This window comes from Colletotrichum karsti (assembly GCF_011947395.1).
Source record: "Colletotrichum karsti strain CkLH20 chromosome Unknown Scaffold1, whole genome shotgun sequence".
Lineage (NCBI taxonomy): Eukaryota > Fungi > Ascomycota > Sordariomycetes > Glomerellales > Glomerellaceae > Colletotrichum > Colletotrichum karsti.
In genome coordinates this window covers 1,876,233-1,895,519 of record NW_024065901.1, presented here as the reverse complement: position 1 = coordinate 1,895,519, position 19,287 = coordinate 1,876,233, and the positions used below count along the sequence as shown (strand labels likewise).

At 55.4% G+C, this 19,287-nt stretch overlaps 4 protein-coding genes across 4 annotated transcripts; 2 read left to right on the top strand and 2 right to left on the bottom strand.

Annotated features, from left to right (window-relative positions):
* Nucleotides 1-1,989: 1,989 nt before the first annotated feature.
* Nucleotides 1,990-2,760, top strand: CkaCkLH20_00431 (triacylglycerol lipase; the record flags this gene model as incomplete). The annotated part of the gene is made up of 1 exon (XM_038883151.1): nt 1,990-2,760. The coding sequence occupies one exon, from the start codon at nt 1,990-1,992 to the stop codon at nt 2,758-2,760; it is 771 nt and encodes a 256-aa protein (XP_038751856.1).
* A 1,019-nt stretch (nt 2,761-3,779) lies between these two features.
* CkaCkLH20_00430 (arrestin) lies at nt 3,780-5,465 on the bottom strand (the record flags this gene model as incomplete). Its single annotated transcript, XM_038883150.1, has 1 exon — nt 3,780-5,465. The coding sequence occupies one exon, from the start codon at nt 5,463-5,465 to the stop codon at nt 3,780-3,782; it is 1,686 nt and encodes a 561-aa protein (XP_038751855.1).
* Nucleotides 5,466-6,822: 1,357 nt separating this feature from the next.
* Nucleotides 6,823-10,720, bottom strand: CkaCkLH20_00429 (miz zinc finger protein; the record flags this gene model as incomplete). Its single annotated transcript, XM_038883149.1, has 2 exons — nt 6,823-10,291; nt 10,371-10,720. The coding sequence occupies 2 exons, from the start codon at nt 10,718-10,720 to the stop codon at nt 6,823-6,825; spliced, it is 3,819 nt and encodes a 1,272-aa protein (XP_038751854.1).
* Nucleotides 10,721-15,533: 4,813 nt separating this feature from the next.
* Nucleotides 15,534-18,767, top strand: CkaCkLH20_00428 (SAM domain-containing protein; the record flags this gene model as incomplete). The annotated part of the gene is made up of 3 exons (XM_038883148.1): nt 15,534-15,738; nt 15,910-16,066; nt 16,118-18,767. 3 exons carry the CDS (start codon nt 15,534-15,536, stop codon nt 18,765-18,767), a joined length of 3,012 nt encoding a protein of 1,003 aa, XP_038751853.1.
* Nucleotides 18,768-19,287: the final 520 nt, after the last annotated feature.

The window sequence follows — 19,287 nt, the reverse complement described above, 5'->3', positions numbered from 1 at the left end:
CAAGATGGCCAACGGGGGGCAAGACTCATGACCTCTTGGCCAACAACACCGCGATGGCGCGAGAGGTTTGCTTCAGAAGAGGACCGAGGCGCCACCGCCAGACGCGCCAAGTGTACAGATATGAAGATTCTAAAAACATGCCGGGTAGGAGCCCAACTGCCGTGGAGTGACGAAGACAAAGAAGAAGGCAGCCTGACCGCCAAAGAGAAAGCAAGCCAGAAGCTCCGCGAGTGTATGCGGGCGGGCCTTGGAGGAAGCCGTCCCAGCGGAACGGTTCGGCGGTGCAACTGTTGGACTGGGCTCTGCAGATCAAGACCCATCTCTGGCCAAGGTCAAGGTCATGGGCCAATGGTGTGCGGACGGCTGGCGGTTGCGGGCTGTTTATCCAACGGGCGACGCCGATGATGAGGTCGCATTGGCTGGTTCAATGTTTGCTTCAATGAGCCCATGTTGGTCCATGTCGGCCGGTGAGGCATGGGCAGGGATGGGCGACCGCCAGTCCGTCCAATCAAGACTCGGACTTTCGTTTCTCATCTGCCCTACAGCTTGGCTCTGGGGGTGTGGTCCAACGTCCAACGTTGTTGGCTCTCAACCAGTGCTTTTGCTATCGAGCTTTGCTACGCCGCACCAACACGGTCAGTTGGGGGCTGGAATGGAGCAAAGAAGACGTGGCCCGGAAGCGGGGAACATTGTCAACTTTCGCATTTCATTTGCAAACGGGATCGGCCCTGCGGGCGGCGGGGGAGTGGTGGTTTGGAAAGCCTGATTTCGTTTCGTGGTCTTGTGTAGCCCGGCCCGGATATTACCAGCCCATCACAGAAGGAGATTTGAGAAGGCAAGATGGAGGGAAGAAGAAGTGAAGAAAAGGTACATGGTACGGAAGAGGAAGAGGTGGTGGTGGCAGATCGCAACACCCGAGATTTGCTCCTCCCGTCATGGCAGGTGCAGTGTTACAAACTGTGTGCGCACATACTCTGCAGCCTGCATGATCACACCTCGAAGAGATGAACCCAGACAACCTTCAGGTTTTTGACAACAAGACATTGACCAGATGCTGGCCTTGGAGGAAGAGGCCCAACCAACAAGTTCGAGTTGCTAATCCCTGCTACCTACCTAGGTACCTTACGAAGAAGCTCTGGCCTACGGGTGGATTGTGCGGGAATCCCGTCCACTACGCGGTGGGTAGCTTCCGCTGTCTTTCAGTGGACCGCCCGCCTACCCCCTCGGCCTAGAGACCCCCGATCGCGCTAAGCCTTTTCTCGCCGCAACCTGCATGACGTCAAAACCCGGGCGCTTAAACACCTTGGCAAAAACACAACAACTCCCAATTGCCATTGTCATTGCCAACACCAGACCAGGAAGCCCAGCCAGTCAGGACGCATTGCGCGTTTCTTCCTTCCGCTCATAGGTCGTTCGTTTACGACCAGGCCAGTAACGGCTTCCCTCCCACCCACTTACACGCTTAAACCCTGTGACGCCAGCCGACGGGAAACTGAACCACAAACGACCTGTCACCCACAAGTCAGATAGGACAGGAGAGGGACAGAGAAGGAAGCTCGTACCCATCCATCTGCAACCCTCAACTCTCAATGCCATGAGTGCATGTCTGGCGAGGAACTGCCGCCTTCGCCGCTTCCCTCGCGCGCCGTCCTTCCCGGCGCCAGCCGCGTCTCTTCGTCCTCTCGCAGGCCGGGGAACTCGGAACCTGTCCACCACACCTCTTCGATTCAATGAAGGCAGTGATCCCAGATTCAAAGACCTAGGGAAACAAATATCGGATGAGTTTGCCGTCGTCAGAGAACACTATGGTACGACTTTCCCTGTTCATCACGTTCCTTTTTCCCTTCCCTCCTCATCCCTCTACCCCTGTCCAGCCCTCGACTTACACACACTCACCCTCCACCTCTTCCCCGTCCCACACACCCATCATGTAAACTAACATGCCAACCAGACACCCCAAAGAACCCAATAGTCCTCGCCCACGGGCTCATGGGCTTCGCCGAGCTGCGCCTCGGCTCCTACGTGCCCCCGATCCACTACTGGCACGGCATCGCGGACGCCCTCCGCGCCCTCGCCGGCGCCCCGGCCGTCATAACCGCCTCCGTGCCCCCCTCGGGCTCCATCGAGGAGCGCGCCGCGAAGCTCTCCGCCGACATCGCCGCGAAGGCCGGCGGCCGCTCCGTCAACATCATCGCCCACTCCATGGGCGGCCTCGACGCCCGCTACATGATCTCCCACCTCAAGCCCGCCGACGTCGACGTCAGGAGCCTCGTCACCGTCGCCACCCCGCACCGCGGCAGCGCCTTCGCCGACTTCCTCCTCGACGGCCAGGGCCCCGTCAGGCTCGCCAACCTGTACGGCCTCATCGAGCGCGCCGGCCTCGGCACCAGGGCCTTCGGACAGCTCACCAGGGAGTACATGGAGAACGAGTTCAACCCGCGCACCCCCGACAGCGAGAAGGTCAGGTACTTCAGCTACGGCGCCTGCACCGGCACGCCGCCGCTCCTCAGCCCGTTCCGGCAGAGCCACCGGATCCTGGCCGACGTCGAGGGCGCCAACGACGGGTTGGTTAGCGTCGCGAGCAGCCGGTGGGGTGAGTACAAGGGCACGCTGCTCGACGTGAGCCACCTGGATCTGATCAACTGGTCGAACCGGCTGAAGTGGACGCTGAGGAAGGTATGGATGGGGCAGACGAGGACGTTCAACGCCGTTGCGTTTTACCTCGACATCGCGGATATGCTGGCCAAGGAAGGGCTGTAGGTGAGACTCGTACTGTGCAGTGTTGGTTGTGACGATGTATGTACGTGTACGTCTACGTAGCGTCATGCTGTACGTGATCAGATTCGTAGCAAGAAGGGCAGAGATAATCTCCCGGCTGCAAAAGCCACAAACCCCCCGATCTTTCACATACATACATGGATCAGATCCCTGAAGCCGTATACAGTTTCTCCAGTGCAGGTCGCCCGCCACTTGGCAGCTCTTTGCACAGGACCGGCCAACCTGCCTGCCAACCATCAACCAACAAACAAACGCCGACTGACCACCGACCGACATTTGAAATGCAAGTTTGTCAACGTCTCATTGGCCAGCCACACGATCGACAGTTTCCCGGCGTCTATGCCGACCGGAAGCTTGATTGAGTGACTCCCCCTCCTCTTCTTGTAAGTCTCGTTGGTGCCAGGGGAAGACGGAGAGACAGGAGAGAGGGGCATTGGTCAGCCAATACGAGTTGGTTGATATCCCTTGGCGTGGTTGGTTTCGGTTGGATAATCTTATGGATCATACGGAAAAAAATCGGTGAGCATTGTTCACTCCGTGAGTTGTTCGTGGTATTCTGCCTGGCGGCCACGTTGGTGGGCGGCATCTGATCAGGGACATGTTTTGTTTGAACATTGGTTGCCCATTTGAAGCGGATGTCTCTACAAGATGATTGCCGGCTTAAGCTAAGATGTTGCTGCCATGATAATCAACATCTTCCCTCACCCTGTAAGTTTTGACTGCATTCTCGTAGACGTCTTCCAAGAATGTTGCTCGGGTATGGAAACGAATCTATTTCATTAGACCTCCCCCATGCGAAACAGAACGACAAGGTATAATAAACAACAAAAAATGCTTCAACCGCCAGAAAATTGCAAACCCTTCTTTCCTCCCCCGTTCATCCTAACATTCATCCCGAGTCTCCTTCTCGCCCGGTCCAACGTCGTATCGACATTACTCATTACATCCAACCTGTTTGCCAGTGAGCCCTATCCCTACGTCGCTGTTGATGCCCCGTCGCACTAGCTCTTTTCCGGAATCTGGCTCGGCGCATTCTCGTTCGTAACGCCGCTGTACGCCGGCCTTTCCTCCGGCGCCGGCGCGCCGGTGGCCATAGCCTCGTCGTAGCTCGGGGGTGCGTCGTCGAACGACGCCGCGCCCGGCGTGCCCATCTGAGGCGGGTACAGCGGGTCATACTGCGGCGCGGCAGGTTGTTGCTGTTGCGGCGGAGCGTTGGGAGGACGTTGCTGCTGCTGCTGCGGCTGCTGCTGCCCGCGTCCCATTGTGTGCGTGATTGGTGCGGATTGCGATGTTCTAGGGGGTAACCTGGGAGGCACGCTCATGGTGGCGGCCGAAGGACGGTTCGCCTGCTGCGCCAGGGCCTCGAGCAGCTGCGGCGGCGGCGCGATGCCGGAGAAGATCTGGACCTTTGAGAAGTGCAACGGGAGGAAGATCGTCTGCGCGGCCGGGTTGTCCTTTGAGGAGCCCAGGAAAGTTCTCGTCGAGGGCGGCTTGCCCCAGCACAGACCCAGCTGGATGTCGAGCTCGTAGTGGCGCTGGAGGTTGCAGGCGACGAAGCTCGGGGCCACGGTGTTGGGGAGCGGGATGTTGCGCCAGAGCTCGTCCGGGATGACGGACTCATGGTTCAAGTCGTCTGAGGTCGGGTTGTCGAGGAGCGGGATGCTGAGGCCCGTTTGGGTGACGACTACCCATCTGCTCACTTCCGTGTTGAAGAGGTCGTGGCATCGCACGTGGGTCTTGCCGATGAGCTCGATTTGAATTGATGTGAGGAAAACTTGCTCGTGTGAGGGGATGAGCTTTTTGGCGATGAGGCGGAGAGGGAGCGGCTGGTTGCAGGTCAAGATTGAGGGATGAGGCAGGCGGGCGGAGAGTTCGATGGAAGGGGGCACGGCATCTCCATTGCTCGCTTCGGGTTCATCTTTGGAGGATCCGAATAGTGAGCTCTTCTTCTTTTGCAGGCCCTGCGGCCGCGGCTTGAAAGTGAAGGGTCTGCGAGCGTAGGCTTCCTGGGATGTCTTCGGAGGGCGGGGAGGCTCGATGGGCATGAACTTGAAGCCGATCTGGTACCGCCAGTTCTCTTTCAGGAAACCGGGCCGTTGGATAGTGACTTTGATGAAGTAGCGGACCTCGGCCTGCCGGGGGAAGCCGGTGAAGGACGGAGGCAAAGTCTTGGTGACGTGTTGGAGAAATAGCTGTTTGCTTCCGTCCATGACCCTCGCGCCGCCGAGTCCGAAAGGCCCGATGCCGGCGCCGAAACCTCCCATGCCGCCGATGCCGCCAATCTTGGACATGGCCACGGGGTCGCTGCATGCGTTGTTGATGGGAAGCTTGAACTTGAAGGGAAACTCATGCTGGCCGCCCTGGATGACGTAGCTTCCGCCCAAAGATGAGCTTCCGCCGAGATCTTCTTCGTAGGTGGGAAACACTTGAGCCACCCGGTACAGAATCTTGTGGTTCTCGCTGGCGATGTTGCCGGGCCCTCCCCCGGGCGGCATCAGCGGGCGCGGATGGTTCCGGTCATCATAGTTTGACGGCAGACCCAGTGCCGTCTTGGACTCGCCCTCGAGCTTCACAATGATGCCGCCGATCTGCTCAGGACGGCTCAAGTGCAGGACGACGCGGCCAGCGAGAGAGTCGAGGTTGGTGTAGAACTCTGGCTGGTTGTCGAGCGCTATTCTGATCGACATGATATCGGGTGTCCGCTCAGTCCACTTTTGAGTGGCCTGTCCGCAACTTGTCGTCCGTCGCGGGGTGATGTGGCAGGTACACGGTCTCTGTCCGTCGCTATTGCTTCTGGGATGTCGTCGGTGGTGTCGGTGAATGACCGGTGACCGATGATGGCATTCAACAATTCTCCTCACTAAAATGAGCGTACTGTCCCGCACCACACGCACCAAGAGCCCGAGAGTCGAGAAGGAGGGGCAAAGTGGGGTGAGATTTTTTTCGCAGTCGTCTGGCTTGTTGTAGGTCGCCAAGGTGTGTGAGTGAGGGGAAAGTTGAATTCAATCAAACGATGTGTGAAAGACCAAAAAATGAGGGTCGTCGGAAAGCCAAAGCCAAGAGTTTGACGTTCTGCGCGAGGGGGCTAATGTCCGGTATCAAGCGGCAGCTTCCAGACTCCGTCCGAAGGCCAAGGTCGACGGGGAGAGAGGCGACGTAGACGCGTGGTGGCTTAGCCTCCTTCCAAGCCTCGTCACTGGAGCTGAGCGATGGGTATGAAACCCGTTGCAGTTAATAAATGTTTTCAGGGTCAGCTTCTGTTTACTTATGTCCCGGTACACCGTGAGGCGCAAGCTCAAGCTACGTAAGCCGAAAGACACACCCTTCAAATTCAAACGTGGATCTCGGGAAGTTGCTGGACGGGAAAATGAGTTGAGAGCTTCAGCTTGTGAAGGTGCGCAAAGCTGTCGAGCGAGGTTGATGTCATAGGAATTTGACCCAATCACCACGCATTCCTGGGGTGTTAGCATGCTGCGGTCTGTCTGCTTGCCGGCCCAGCCGACTTCGGTCGCACCTTAAATAGACGCCGCTGTCAAGCCGAGAGGTTCCGTTCCGTCCGTGCCTGCCCTGCCGTCTGGTTTCTTGACCATTGACTCGTCACAGGACGAACGAGGAAGTATTCACAGGCTCAGGTCTTCGTATCTGATACAACAGTACCTTATCTTCGAATGTTTGCAATTACGACTTGTTTCTCTGCCATCTCTAGAAGCATTGCTTGCCATTCCCATGCAGCATTGTCCACATGCGCGACACCGTTTTAATGCAACTCCGTCCTGTTGACCGGATCGCCAGGCCATTACAGTAAGATCCCAGATCATCCCATCGCCGCCTCAACGGCATGGCACAATACACGACCCTGAGGACATGGCTCTCCAAGTCGTGACCTATTCCCAAAACGCCCAGATATCGCAGATGGTATCTTTCCCATTCCCCCAATGCCCAAGTAAAAACAAACGCCCTTCGATGTCTTGCTTGCATGAACGCCCCGACCCATATGCTGTCTTCTTGATACCATGCGAATTCTTCCCGACTTGCTGTTTCCGTTCAATCCAGTTCAATTATTTCAATCGGCGCCCGATTCATCGTCGCCGGTGTTTGTGTTCGTGATGAACCGGTCTTGACCCGCTTCGCCGGCGGTCCGTTTGCCTCATCCTCAGTCTCGTCGTCATCAGTTTCCTCCTCGACTTTGGGCCTCCATGATCCATCCGCCGCAACATGTACCATCTTGGTGCGCAGCAAGCCATCTGCGGCAAGTTTCGTCCGAATATCCGCCATGAATTGGTCCACCCGAAGGCTGCAGGGTCGAGCATCTCCACTGCAGAACGGGCACTTCCATCTGTCGACGAGCGACGGCTCTGGGCCCAGATCAGACCCGGAGCACGGAAGATGACAGTCTTCGCCGTGTAACGTGCACATGGCTTTGGTCGGCCTGGTATTTAACCAAGTGGCCAGGTCGAAGCATTCCATGTGCGTGCACTCGACGCCGCGGACCGGGATCTCGAAGAGGGTAGAAGTGAACGGGTCAGCCACGCTGACGTTGAGATCGCTGTCAACAACGGTGAGGTCATCGTCTTCAACTCCTTCCGAAGACTTCAGGCGCTTTTGAAGAGATTTCTTGGTGATTTCAGCTGGAATGACACCCTGTTGCGTTACCATATCCAAGAGGCTCTGGTGAACAAGCGTTTCAATGACTTCAACAGCCATGAAGTAAGCCATCCGAGGCGTCTTCTTGGCACAGGGCTGTGGCGTTATGCCAATTGAGACGGTGTTCATGCCGCGAGAAAGGTGTGCCGTCAGTTCAACAGGCTGATGCTGTGAATAGTGCTGCTTGCGACGAATTTTCATGGGTTTTCCATTGACTACGATGGATATGTGGTCAGGCCAGTAAGATGGTGCGACGGCCCATGTGGACTCTGGTACCGCTGTTTGAGTCAGGCCCTGAGGAAGTTGACATAGACGAAGACGGTACCGGAGGGAGCCATTGAAGTATTGCGACACGGGTACCAGCTCTCCTATGGGTAATCGGTTCGTGGAAAGGTTGTCAAAGTCTTCATTGGAGACAGCCAAGTCCAGACGGTGCAGTTCGTAGCGAGGTTGTGTCGGCACAGGACCTAATGCAAGCCTCTTGATGGATTGGTAGTGTCTGGCTGTCACCTCGTCTTTGAGTGGGAGTTCGCGTGGCACTCGTCTAGGACTGCGCACATCGACTTGATGGAGTGCTGAAGTAAAAGCTTTATACGCATAAGGGCTGTGGGGTATTTGATCCAGAGGCACTACGTGGTGACGGGGCCGAAACAGCGTTCCAGAAAGCGCCGGTCTTTCCTTGACGGTAGGTCTTGTTGGAGTGTCGGATGCTCTTGGTCGGATTTGAGAGGCTTGAACCTGCGGCAAGCTTGTCTGAACCTGATGGGGACTACTCCGAGCAGGCGGAGCATTGGCCATCTGGTACATTTGTGGCGACGCAGTGTTCGGCAAAGGAGACTGCATCGTTGTCTGGCCCTGCTGTCTACTGATTCCTTGGTTTCCTTGGCGAATTTGCTGTGCTTGCAAGGCTTGTTGTGAATACGCTTGTTGAGTGGAGCTCGTTCGTTGGCCTTGGAAACCAGTCGAAACATAGTTTGGTACGCCTGGGTACGCGGTCGGTTGCGTAGGTGAGGCGACCATCGGCATCGAGACGGAGATGCCTCCCGGAGGAGCTTGTAAACCCGGGGACATTTGTCCTTGAGGATGAACCATTCTGCCCATGTTCGGTAATTGCGTGTTGCCATAAAGAGGGGAGCCTGATGGAGTCAGCGGTTGGCTGAACTGACCCCCGTTGACAGGCGTTCGTGTCATTGCTTGGTACATCGGATTCTGCATCACACCGTTCGCAAACGGGGGATGGTTGCTGCGCAGTGTATACTGTTGTTGCATGGAAACAAGATTATTTGGGGCCTGGGAGGGATACATATCGAATCCCTGGGTGGAAGTATTCTGATTTGGGCTTCGGGCTGCTAGCTGTGCAGAAGAGTTTCCGGCACAAGCGGAAAGCCTTCTCGCGTGGTGGATCATTTGCTGCTGTCTTGCCAATGCTGGTGACATGCCCATGGGCGGGTTTGGGACAGATGGGGAATTGCTCATCGTTGTTGGCGACAGGATACCTCGAGACTCCAGCACAAGCTGTTTGTAGCGGGCGATCATAGTGTCTCTCAGGTTGGTTTGGTCTTGTTCTGACATCCTGGTGTAGTCGAATTTCTGATCGGATTGGAAGAGTTGGTGCATTTGCTCGGCAACTGGGCCATCTGGGACGCCCAAATGTCTCCGAGTGACGGTGAAAAGAACTGGTTCGAGAACTGGGGATTGCAGTCTCAGTTGGTAGCGTAGTTCTGCTGCAAGAATCGGATAGCCCCTGCCCGTCTGAGGTTTGAAACTTGGGATCAGAATAGTGTTCCACTGATTGTGAAGACAGCGGAGGAAGGCAGCAACGCTTCTGATATGTCTTTGATAGGGCTCACAGGCCCATAATCCCGATTGTGGCGACTCTGGAAAGTTGGCGAGGTGCATGACAATGGGCTGTGGCATGTTTTCGTTCTTTCTAAGAGTGTTTTGTACGATTTTCATGGCGCTTTCCACCACTTGAGGATCTTCACTAAGGTGGTGAAGTACAAATGGCTTGCTGAAAGACCACACACAAAGGAGTTGGTGTAGAGTGAGATAGAAGTAATCACCAACGTCAACAGCGTCTTTGAGGAGCTTTAACCTAGGCCCCGTGGTGTTGTCAGCGGGAAGCCTTGGTGCACCGCACTTTGTAGCAATATCGTTGAGTTTTTGGGTCATGACATCCTGACGGAGGCATCTCAAGTTGAAGGTGTTGGTGGTTTGTGTAACAGTCTCCTGCGTGCCTGCATTGTCCTGATTGGAGGTCGATGGCCCCGTGTTCTGAGGAGCAGCAGCTGGTTGACCAACAGGTGGCTGGACCGTGCTCGAGACTGGTTGAACAAGAGGTTGATGGGTCGTGCTTGAGGATACTGGAGTGTTTTGTACGGCTGTGGGAGTTGAGTTGTGACTTCGGTTTGGGTGTAACTCTGGCATGGACGCCACAGCTGGGACGGGTGGTCTCTGTGGTGTTTCGGAGCCCTGGTGGGAGGGGATTTGGTTGACTGCTGTAGCAGGGGGAGACGGCGATGCGTTATCGAGCGCAGCCTGGACAGCCCGAACGTCTTCCTCAGTAAGAGCAAATCTCGCCGCAGTGTGGCTATCTAACGCAGACGCTTGACCAGACTCAGCTGGCATAGATGCCTCCAGAACACCGTAGCTCTGCAGAGGTTGGCCGATGATGGCTGCCCCTTGCGTGAAAGTTCCACCTGAGCCTACTGCTGCGATATCGGGCTGCTGGTCAAAAGGAGGATTTTGGTACTGCGCCGGATTCGTGACGCTTGAATCTGTGACGGAAGTCTGAGGTTGGATTGAAGCGGCAGTCGGTGGGCTGGGTTGGTCAGTCGGAGCTGGTGACGGAAGTGCGGCTGCAGAATCACTATGATGGAAAGTCAGAAAACAGATAGCACAAATGAGAGAAATTGGAAGCGTGGGGATGAGAAAGTATGAATACGTACAGCGTCTGTTTGCCAAGTTCGGGTACCACCGCGGAAGTCTGGTGAATGGCATCGGTAGGTGTTTCGAGCGGTACGGGAATATTGCCGTGATTCAAACGGGACAAGTCCGGCGCGTTCTGAGCTGGCGTACGTTGAGATCGTGACGGAGGTCTTCTTGCTCTGCCAGAGCTCCCGGAAGGGGTGTTTCCAGCAGGCGCCGAGCCGTGATGAGGACCTGTTGCTGCTTGTGAAGTCATCCATGCCGGCTGACGGCCCCCTATCCAGGCGTTGAGTGTCTGATTCGAGGCAGCGACGTGAGGACCTGACAGAAAGTTGCCCATCGCGTTCTGCTGAGCCCCTTGGCGATGCATATCGGTGGAGTTGGGGGGTTTACGGGGCTTGCGACGTCGACGCGGCGGGGTCGGACGAGAACCTTCGACGAGACTGGACGGCATTTTGGTCAATGACTGCGTGATGGGGTGAGGAAGACTCGATGCGCACCATGAGAACGAGGTCCTGACTTGTCAGAAGAGGCTGGACCTGTCGGTAAATGGTGACGGGAGTTGTTTCCTCTTGCAGTCTGCCTGAAGAAACCGTTTCGATTGTAGAGAAGGCAGGTCTGACGTTTGGTGAGGAAGGATCGAGGACTATGACTGCTTCCGTCTCGACGCGAAACGGCGACGTAGATGCTCCTCGCCGGGGAGAAGGTAGGATCGAGGGGCTGCTAAGTTAGGCGTCTCGGACAGGTAGGTATTCTGTGGATAAGGTAGTCGTTGAGACGAGGTCTAGGACTCGTCGCGTCCTGCCTGCCTCTTTGGACGTCGAACGTTTGCGGAAGAAGCCGTCGACGGGGCCGGCTGGCGAGGTGGCCAGCGCAAGTAAGGTCGACGATACTCGGAGGTGATGTTCGTCGGTGCGGCTCTGGAGGTCGGTCGATGTCCATTCAGTGAGATGAAGGTGGTGACGGCGAACGAATGGACGTGCGCTGGAGAGTTCAAGTTATCCAGACGCAGCGAAACCAATGACCAAACCGAAATCAAACGAATTTTGGAGGGACGGCGGATGCAGTGTGTTTGCTAAGGTATCCGGGCTAAGGCTGGAGCAGTGGAGCAGGGGTGCTCGGTGGTGGATACTCCATATTATGGTCTATTCTCGTTGTGTCTTAGCGTCACGCGGGCACCACGGGGCGAGGCCTAATTGGGTCCTAGTGTCATTTTCGAAGCCGGGAAGGCAACTTCTAGAGTCGCTATTAACTCGATCGATACTGTGACAATAGGATCAATAGAGACCGTCTTGTACTAAACAATGGTGCTCGAAACCATATGTTTCCTCTTGTATTCGTATTTGCCGGACTGTAGCAAACTTCAACTGCGTCACGATTCTGCATTATAATTGATGGAAGAATCTGGTCCACGATTTGCTATCACGCTGGTTTACTGATTGCGTACCCATAATGTAGGTGGCGTTCGGAAAGCTGCAGATTCTCACATGCCGCCCAGTAGCCTACTGGCCCAACTCGTCAACTGTGGAGGAGTTTCTGACGAAACCTGGAGCGGCTTTTTCTGGTTTTGGTCAAGATTGAAATAGGAAAAAAAGCAATATCAAAAAAGAAAGCATGCAAGGTAGTAGTAGTCACAGTCAAGACCCAAGACGGGACGGAAGAGCAGCAATAATCAGTCACAACTCACCAATCGTCTCCCAGTACGAGTATCAAGCGGGCTAACTTCCGCATGATACGACGGGAAGAGCTGACCCCTCCGTTTGCCAACTACCTCTTCACAGTGTGCATCTGGGCAGCTCCTTGAAGTGCAGGACTGCTTAGTATATCAGCTAGGTAGGTAAGTACCTAGAAATCGGTAAAGCGGGAGCGAACTGGGCCAACACTGTGCATTCTTTCCGGCCTCCGAGTTGTTTTCTCTCTCCAAGGTTGTTTGTCCGGCGATTCCCCCATCATCCTCCGACTCCCTTGCTTCCTCCCGCAGCGTTGAGGGCTTGGCTCACCGTTGACAATGTCCAGTCGGTCAGGAACAAAGGCGGCAAAAGGTGTCAGTTGAGACGTTTCTTTGTTTCTTTCTTATGCGCAATGGCCGGTCGATAGGTTTGTTGTCAACAGGGCCTTTATCTTTATTTTCATTTTCTCTTCTTTTCACCATTAAACGGCCTAGGAATCTGCTTCTGTTCCCAGCGGACCAAACATATAAGACGGCATTCGCACACTATTCACCTGAATTGGGATCGCAGAATTTTGACAAGGACGATGAACTTACTTGGTTGACTTACTTGGCGTTGGCCTGATGATATCTGATACTGCCCTGGACCAGGCGCAGGCCAGTGACCTGTGGCTGGTGGAAACGCCGTCGATGGTCCCTTTTTACTAGCCCCGATTGAAGGGCCTAATTATCCTTGCCGTGAGATTCTTTTTTAGATGCATCTAGGCTTCAGGGACCAGATTCAAGCCTGATGTCGCCGTTAGGTAAGCCATCACATTCCACACAGCATGACATTTTGGAGCAGCGCCTTTCAACTGTGAAAACGGAATCGAAATTCGTTCCATACGTGAGTTTGAATGCCGTCCGTGTCCGGCCTTCCCTGGCCTGTCAATTTCGCCAGTCTGTTGTGATTTGAGCGGGACGCGCCCACGTTGGAAAAAGTAACAAGATTACATGCGCTATCCAGGCCAGCATCACCTTGCAGAGCACTGCTAGCCGACATGCATGAGCAAATGAATTGGTTTGTTTCCCTAAGGGCCCGACTGTTGCTCCTCCGGGCTACCCTTGCTAGGCTGGGGGGAACGAGCCGGTGCAAGATGCGATCACTCGCCCCCCCTTCCGCACCGTTAATACCACGAGGGAACGTCCTGGTAAATCTGGGTCTTGTGGTGCATGTTCGGTCTTGTCTTCTGCTATGGCGAAACCGACAACGGCACGAGAGCGCCGGCGGTGGCTCGGGGTAGGGATGCGGGACGGGATTATGGGTGCCCTGGACGTGAGCATCCGTTCGGTCGTCTACGCAATGAATGGACCGCGGCATGCGTGTCCTAGCAACGGTAGAAACGCAGGGAGACGCAAGCACGGGGAATGCGAGATGAAGAATTTCGGGACACGATGCGGACGACACGAATCAACACCACGGCCGAAGACGAAACAAGATGCAAAGAGAAATCGGGACGATGTCAGGTCATGGAGAAGGTACTTTTGACGTGTGCAAAGTCGTTCGCCATCTGCGCCTCATAGCAACGAACTCTATTGGACTTCCCATCGGTTCCGGACCACATGTCTACTACCTGAAGTACATGGTAGAAGTCAATATCACGAGTTTTAAGGGACCTGCCAAGCTGGGATAAGGATAAGGTAAGGTGAAGAAGGAAGGAAGGAAGAAATGACTGGACAAGCGCCGTCCCGCGTGGTGCCCATCTTCAGCTTCAGCACATTAAGGTACGACTACTTCGAATTCAGCTACTCGTAGCCAGCATTCGGTTTGAATTGAGGTGGCATCAATCACCTCCAACCTCCAGGCTTAGGTAGCCTGCTGTCGGGTCCATCCTTAAAGCTCCAGCCCCCGTTGACTTTAGCCTCAGACGCCTCCTGCCCGTCACCTTTGTGGATTATCCTCGACTAATGGCGGTCCTTTATTCTCGTGTCCCTATCCCTTTAATCGCCTCAAACTGCCCATTTACGAGTTAAAACGCCGCCCTGCCATTTGCTCTCTCCCTCGCCTCGGTCTCCAGGCCTATCTAATAATATTCAGAGAAGAGCTCCTACCTCCTTCCTCGTTATCCCTACTTCACAAATATCTTACCTTGCAGACTCGTCCGTATCACAGCCCGCCGACTTCTCTGCAGTTCCACGTGGAATATCTCCCCGACAACAAATCAACTCCGGCACCAATTCCTCGGAGTAGCAGCTCTAAGCTTGAGCTTACCTTGAGCTTGAGCCTTGTCAGTCTGATCGCTCGACAGACAAACTGTCCACGGACGGACCCGTCCCTCGCAACTACTCTGTGGTGTACGAGCATCGCATCGCCAACTTGGCCACACGGGCCACTCGTCGACAACCCCTTCCTCATTTGGCTTCCTTCCATTCCTTCCTTCTGGGGCCAACCAAGACATCTCAATCTCACTTCGACCACCGTTTCCACGACTACAATTCCGCTTCGCTTTCAACCCATCTCAGCATCGACTCGATTGTTGGTTGTTCATGCTCATTGCCAGTCCGACAAACCCCATATTCGTCCAATTCAGTGCGTTTCTTGGCATCAGATATTAGGATTTTGCGATTCGGCCAGTCCCAGCAATTAGACTTCCTTCGGGCAGCTCAGCTCTACGACAACTGATTCGGCATTCAAGACACTTGTCCAAGACACAGTCGGTTCTAGAGGACGGCGACGAGACAGCACTCGGAAATACCCTTGGGGGCTTATTACGTGCGGTCGTACCCCAGTCAACACCACTCGGCAAGCAGGGCAGCCAACAGCGGAATCTGCAAGCACTCGCACTCACTCGTGCATACGGAGTAAAGGTGCAGCAGCACAGCAGCATCGGCTCCTGGACCAGAACGTGGACCGTCACCCTTCGTCTGTCCTCCACTGCGTCCCCAGCGCCGTCTATGCGCCCTTACATTTGCGTCGCAATGATCCAATAGCGTCCTTCCACGCCAATTCAGTACCCCCCAATCACATCTCACAGCGCCGTCTTGAGCAACTCCAACCTCCAACATCTGTTACCGACGACCCTTCTTCTACGACCACTCGCCACATCTGGCCGGACAGTCTGTCAACCCGTCAGCTCAGCTCAGCCTAGCCCAGCCCAGCCCAGCCAAAAGCCAGTCCAACCTGTGCGAAGAGGCCACCAGCTAGGGGGAGGAAAGCCACTGAAGGAAAGAGCGAGGGGAAGGGAAAAAAATAATACAGGTCGAGAAAAAAAAGCGAACATCTCATCCCGGCCAAAAAGACGAAGAATAACAACAACCACTTTGGCGGAGGACCCATCATCACCGCGGCATCGAATCTCTCTCCTTCCCTTTCTCCCTCCGCCCCCTGGTCGCAATCATCTCATTAGACCCTCACCTTCTCCTCACCTTACCCGCATAACGCCGTCACCTACTGCGCACACTTACCGTACCTGGTCCCAGCTGCCGAACGACTGACAATCCCTGGCCTCTGCCGCTTTTTTCTCGCTTCGCCAGCTTGAGATTCTCCGCCCCCAGTCGTCGCACCCAGGTCAACTTGAGCCCAGGCCAGGCTGCCCAGACAGCATTTCATCTCCTATGTATTGATCCTGTCACAACCCATTCTCTTCAGCAAACGCCACCCGCAACTGTCGCGGCGCCTGGTATCGTCGGCATCATGGCTGCTCCAAGGCCAGAAGTTGGCGATATCCTCCTCGTCATACGTAAGTTCGATCCCTATTTCTGCTGACGCCGACTTGCTCACCCTGAGCCCACCTGCCGTTCTCGTCCCGCTCGTCGGATTCGCGTCATGCAACCTCGTTTTCTCCCCGCCTTCGACACGACCCGGCCCCTCGATTGCCTTGCCTTGACTGAACTGACATTTTCTCTCTTAGACGACTTCATTGCTCGCAGTTCCGATGAATTGAGTTTGGCCAAGGGCGACCGTGTCGAGCTGATCGAGCGAGACGATGAGTTTGGCGACGGATGGTTCTTGGGCAAACACCTGGTAAACGGCAACAGCGGCCTGTTTCCCGAAGGCGAGTTGCAGCAGTACCCCCTACAAACGACGCGCAGCTGACCTGTTTCCTTAGTCTACACCAGGCCAGCCCCGAAGACCGCCCCTACGAACAACTTCTCAAAACCGTTGGCAACGCTGCCCGAAGTAACGAACGAACCCAAGCAAACACCCGCTGAAGTCCCGACCGAGAGCAAAGCCGCCACGCCGACCCCGCCGCCGGCGCCCGTGTCCCCCGCCGATTCTACCGCTCCCGTAACTCTGCCCCTGAATAGCATCAAGCAAGAGACCTCTCCGAGCGATAGTGCGCCTCCCGTCGCAGGCTCCTTGTCGAGCTCCTTGGGTCGGTTGAATACGAACCAGGATCACGTTTTGAACGAGACACTCAATGTCATCGACGAGCACATCACCGATCTGCGCTCGGCGCCTAGCAATGGCGCACTGCGCGCCCCCACCGATTCCGGGAGCGAATACAGCGCGAACCTCGATCACCGGATGTCCTATATTCACGGCGAAGAGACCGACGAGGAGGAGGAGGGTATGCACAGCCGCTCCGAAGTAGAAGCCTGGTCGGCCGATGATGTCGCCGAGTATCTATTCACAGTCGGCGTTGAGAAGTCACATTGCGAGGTTTTCCGAGACCAAGAAATTACCGGCGAAGTCCTTTTGGGCATGGACCAGAGCTCTCTGTTCATTAAGGCCTTTGAACTGGGTTCCGTGGGTCGACGACTGAAGACGTGGCAGAAGATCAAGTCCTTGCAAGACGAATGCAACAACATCGGAGTAGCGACCAGGCGCACCACACAAACGTACGGTAGCGACGTCGGTTCGGAAGACGCGAAGCGTTCGCGTAGTCGGACGAACACCCTGACAAACTCCATTCCTAGGATGACACCGGTTGACGACAGGGCCATGTCGCTTTCCAGCAAACGACTTTCCTTTTCCCAAACGCCCAAATTGGATACTGCCACTCTGGTGTCTCCCGTTTCCCCAATTACTGACAGTCCGACGCGGCCATCTCACATGAAACGACCTTCAGCTGCCTCCGTCAGAGATTTGCACCACTCCCGTCGACACTCGTCGTCCACTGATTTCCGTCTGACGGGAACGACAATGGGCAATGCTGTCACGCCGAAACTGGCTACGAGTGGCACATTTCCCCAGGCAGACGGTGTCCATAAGAAGCAACCATCTTTCGATAGGAACTGGACTCTTGGCGGCGCCTCCCAACGACCGCTTTCTTCTACCGGATTCCAAGACGTCATGCAGCAATCCGGTCTCCACGCTCCGGAGTCCGCCATCGATACCGACCGCGGATACTTCAGCGGCACTGAAGTCGACGGCCGGCGCCGCAACGTGCTCAAGAAGCGCGACAGCACCGCCAGTCATTCCCGAAAGCATAGCTACGCCGACGAGCAGCGAGTCCGCAGCGCAACAGCTATTTCGAGACACTCCAGATTCGGCAGCGTTGACTCGACACGCGACTCCGTCGCTTCTCCAGCAGCCCAGAAGTACTACGGCATGCAGTCCACCACCCCTCACAGACGAACCGCTTCAACAAGTACCACTCAGTCTGCACGGCCAGCTCCCCCTATTAAGGATACCGGTGCTCCCAGCGTCACGAAGCTTGATGGTGCTACTTCTACGATTCGCGAGTCTCCAGTGCCGCAGTCCCCGGCAGCGCGACAAGGCTACCATGCTGAGTGGCTGTCCGCTGTGGTAAAACCATCGGTGAAGGTCACTGGCCTCAGGGCCATCTCCGATTCCGTCTCGTCGGATCGCAAAAAGATGGCATCGCCTGTGGACTCTCCCCTCAAGGTGGACTCGCCTCTGCATTCGCCCGCCAGGACCGGATCTAGTACTCCTTCAGCTGGCCCGAGTTTCGAGCTGGACTCACCGGATACCGCCAAGAGCCCCAGCACTGCGACGACGGTGGCCAGTAAGGGCAGCAGGAAGAAGGGCAAGAAGGAGACGAGCGCATACCAGCGCGGTCTGCTGAAGATCAGCCCCGCAGAGGCTATGAAGGATGCAGACTACAGCGGCTGGATGCGGAAGAAGAGTTCAAACCTCATGACGACATGGAAGCCCAGATTTTTCGTCCTAAAGGGCCGGCGCCTGGCATACTACTACTCTGAAAGCGATGATCAGGAGAAGGGACTCATTGATATCTCCTTCCATCGCGTCCTCCCGGCAGACAATGAGCGACTGACGGGTCTACATGCCACTCTCACTGGCGCTGGAGCTGCGGCGCGCGAAGATGCTTCTGGAGACAAGGGCGATGATGCCATGTTCATCTTCAAGCTTGTCCCACCCCGCGCGGGTCTGTCGCGCGCTGTCAACTTCACCAAGCCAACCGTCCACTACTTTGCTGTGCCCAACCTCAAGCAAGGCAGATTGTGGATGGCAGCTCTTATGAAGGCCACTATCGACCGAGATGATACCCAGGCGATAACAACGACGTATCAGCAAAAGACGATTTCCCTGGCCAAGGCTCAACAGCAGCGTCACCGCCCACCTGCGCTGATGAACCTGAATGAAGCTACAGAAGAGGAGAGGAAGAGGTTGCAGGAGGCCAAGAAGAATCCTGACGTTCTTGGCATTACATTTGGCGAGACCGATAGTGGAGTTTCTGGCCTTGAGAAACCCACGTTCAAGGTCGAGCCTGCAAGCGCGCGAAAGTTGGCATTTGAATCAGAGAACAACGGCACAGGTGAGGCTCCACCACAAAGTGCTTGAGGGTGTGGGCAGTGAATCCGCTCACCGCGCCTAATGGAGTTTCCTTTCCTACCTTTCTTGTACCATGGAACTTTCTATATATACCTTTGTCATGTATGAGGGACACGAATTCCGCATAAGGGCGGCGTATTTGGGATTGCTTGAGGAGAGCCAAGAAATCCTGCAATGAGTGAAGGGGGGATGGACCTGGACATACGAGCGGATAATTTCACAGACACGCCGGCTTTTCTTTCCTTTGTCTTCAACTCTTTTTTCTTCTTCCTTCTCTCAGCTACGAGCCACCCAGAAGAGGTCAGAGACTCGATAGCAGCGCACAGCAATGGAGCTGTACATACGCGGGAGTAAGGGGATTTAGAAGTTTCCGGGGGAGGTCTTGATGTGCCTCTAGGCAAGGCTGACGAATGGAGTTGGCGACAAGAGACCTCCTACACATCCCCCCCAAGAGGGCGGGTATACCATGAATAGTGGATGATAATACACCAATTTCCTAAGCGTCTTAAAATTATTGATGTCTAATGTG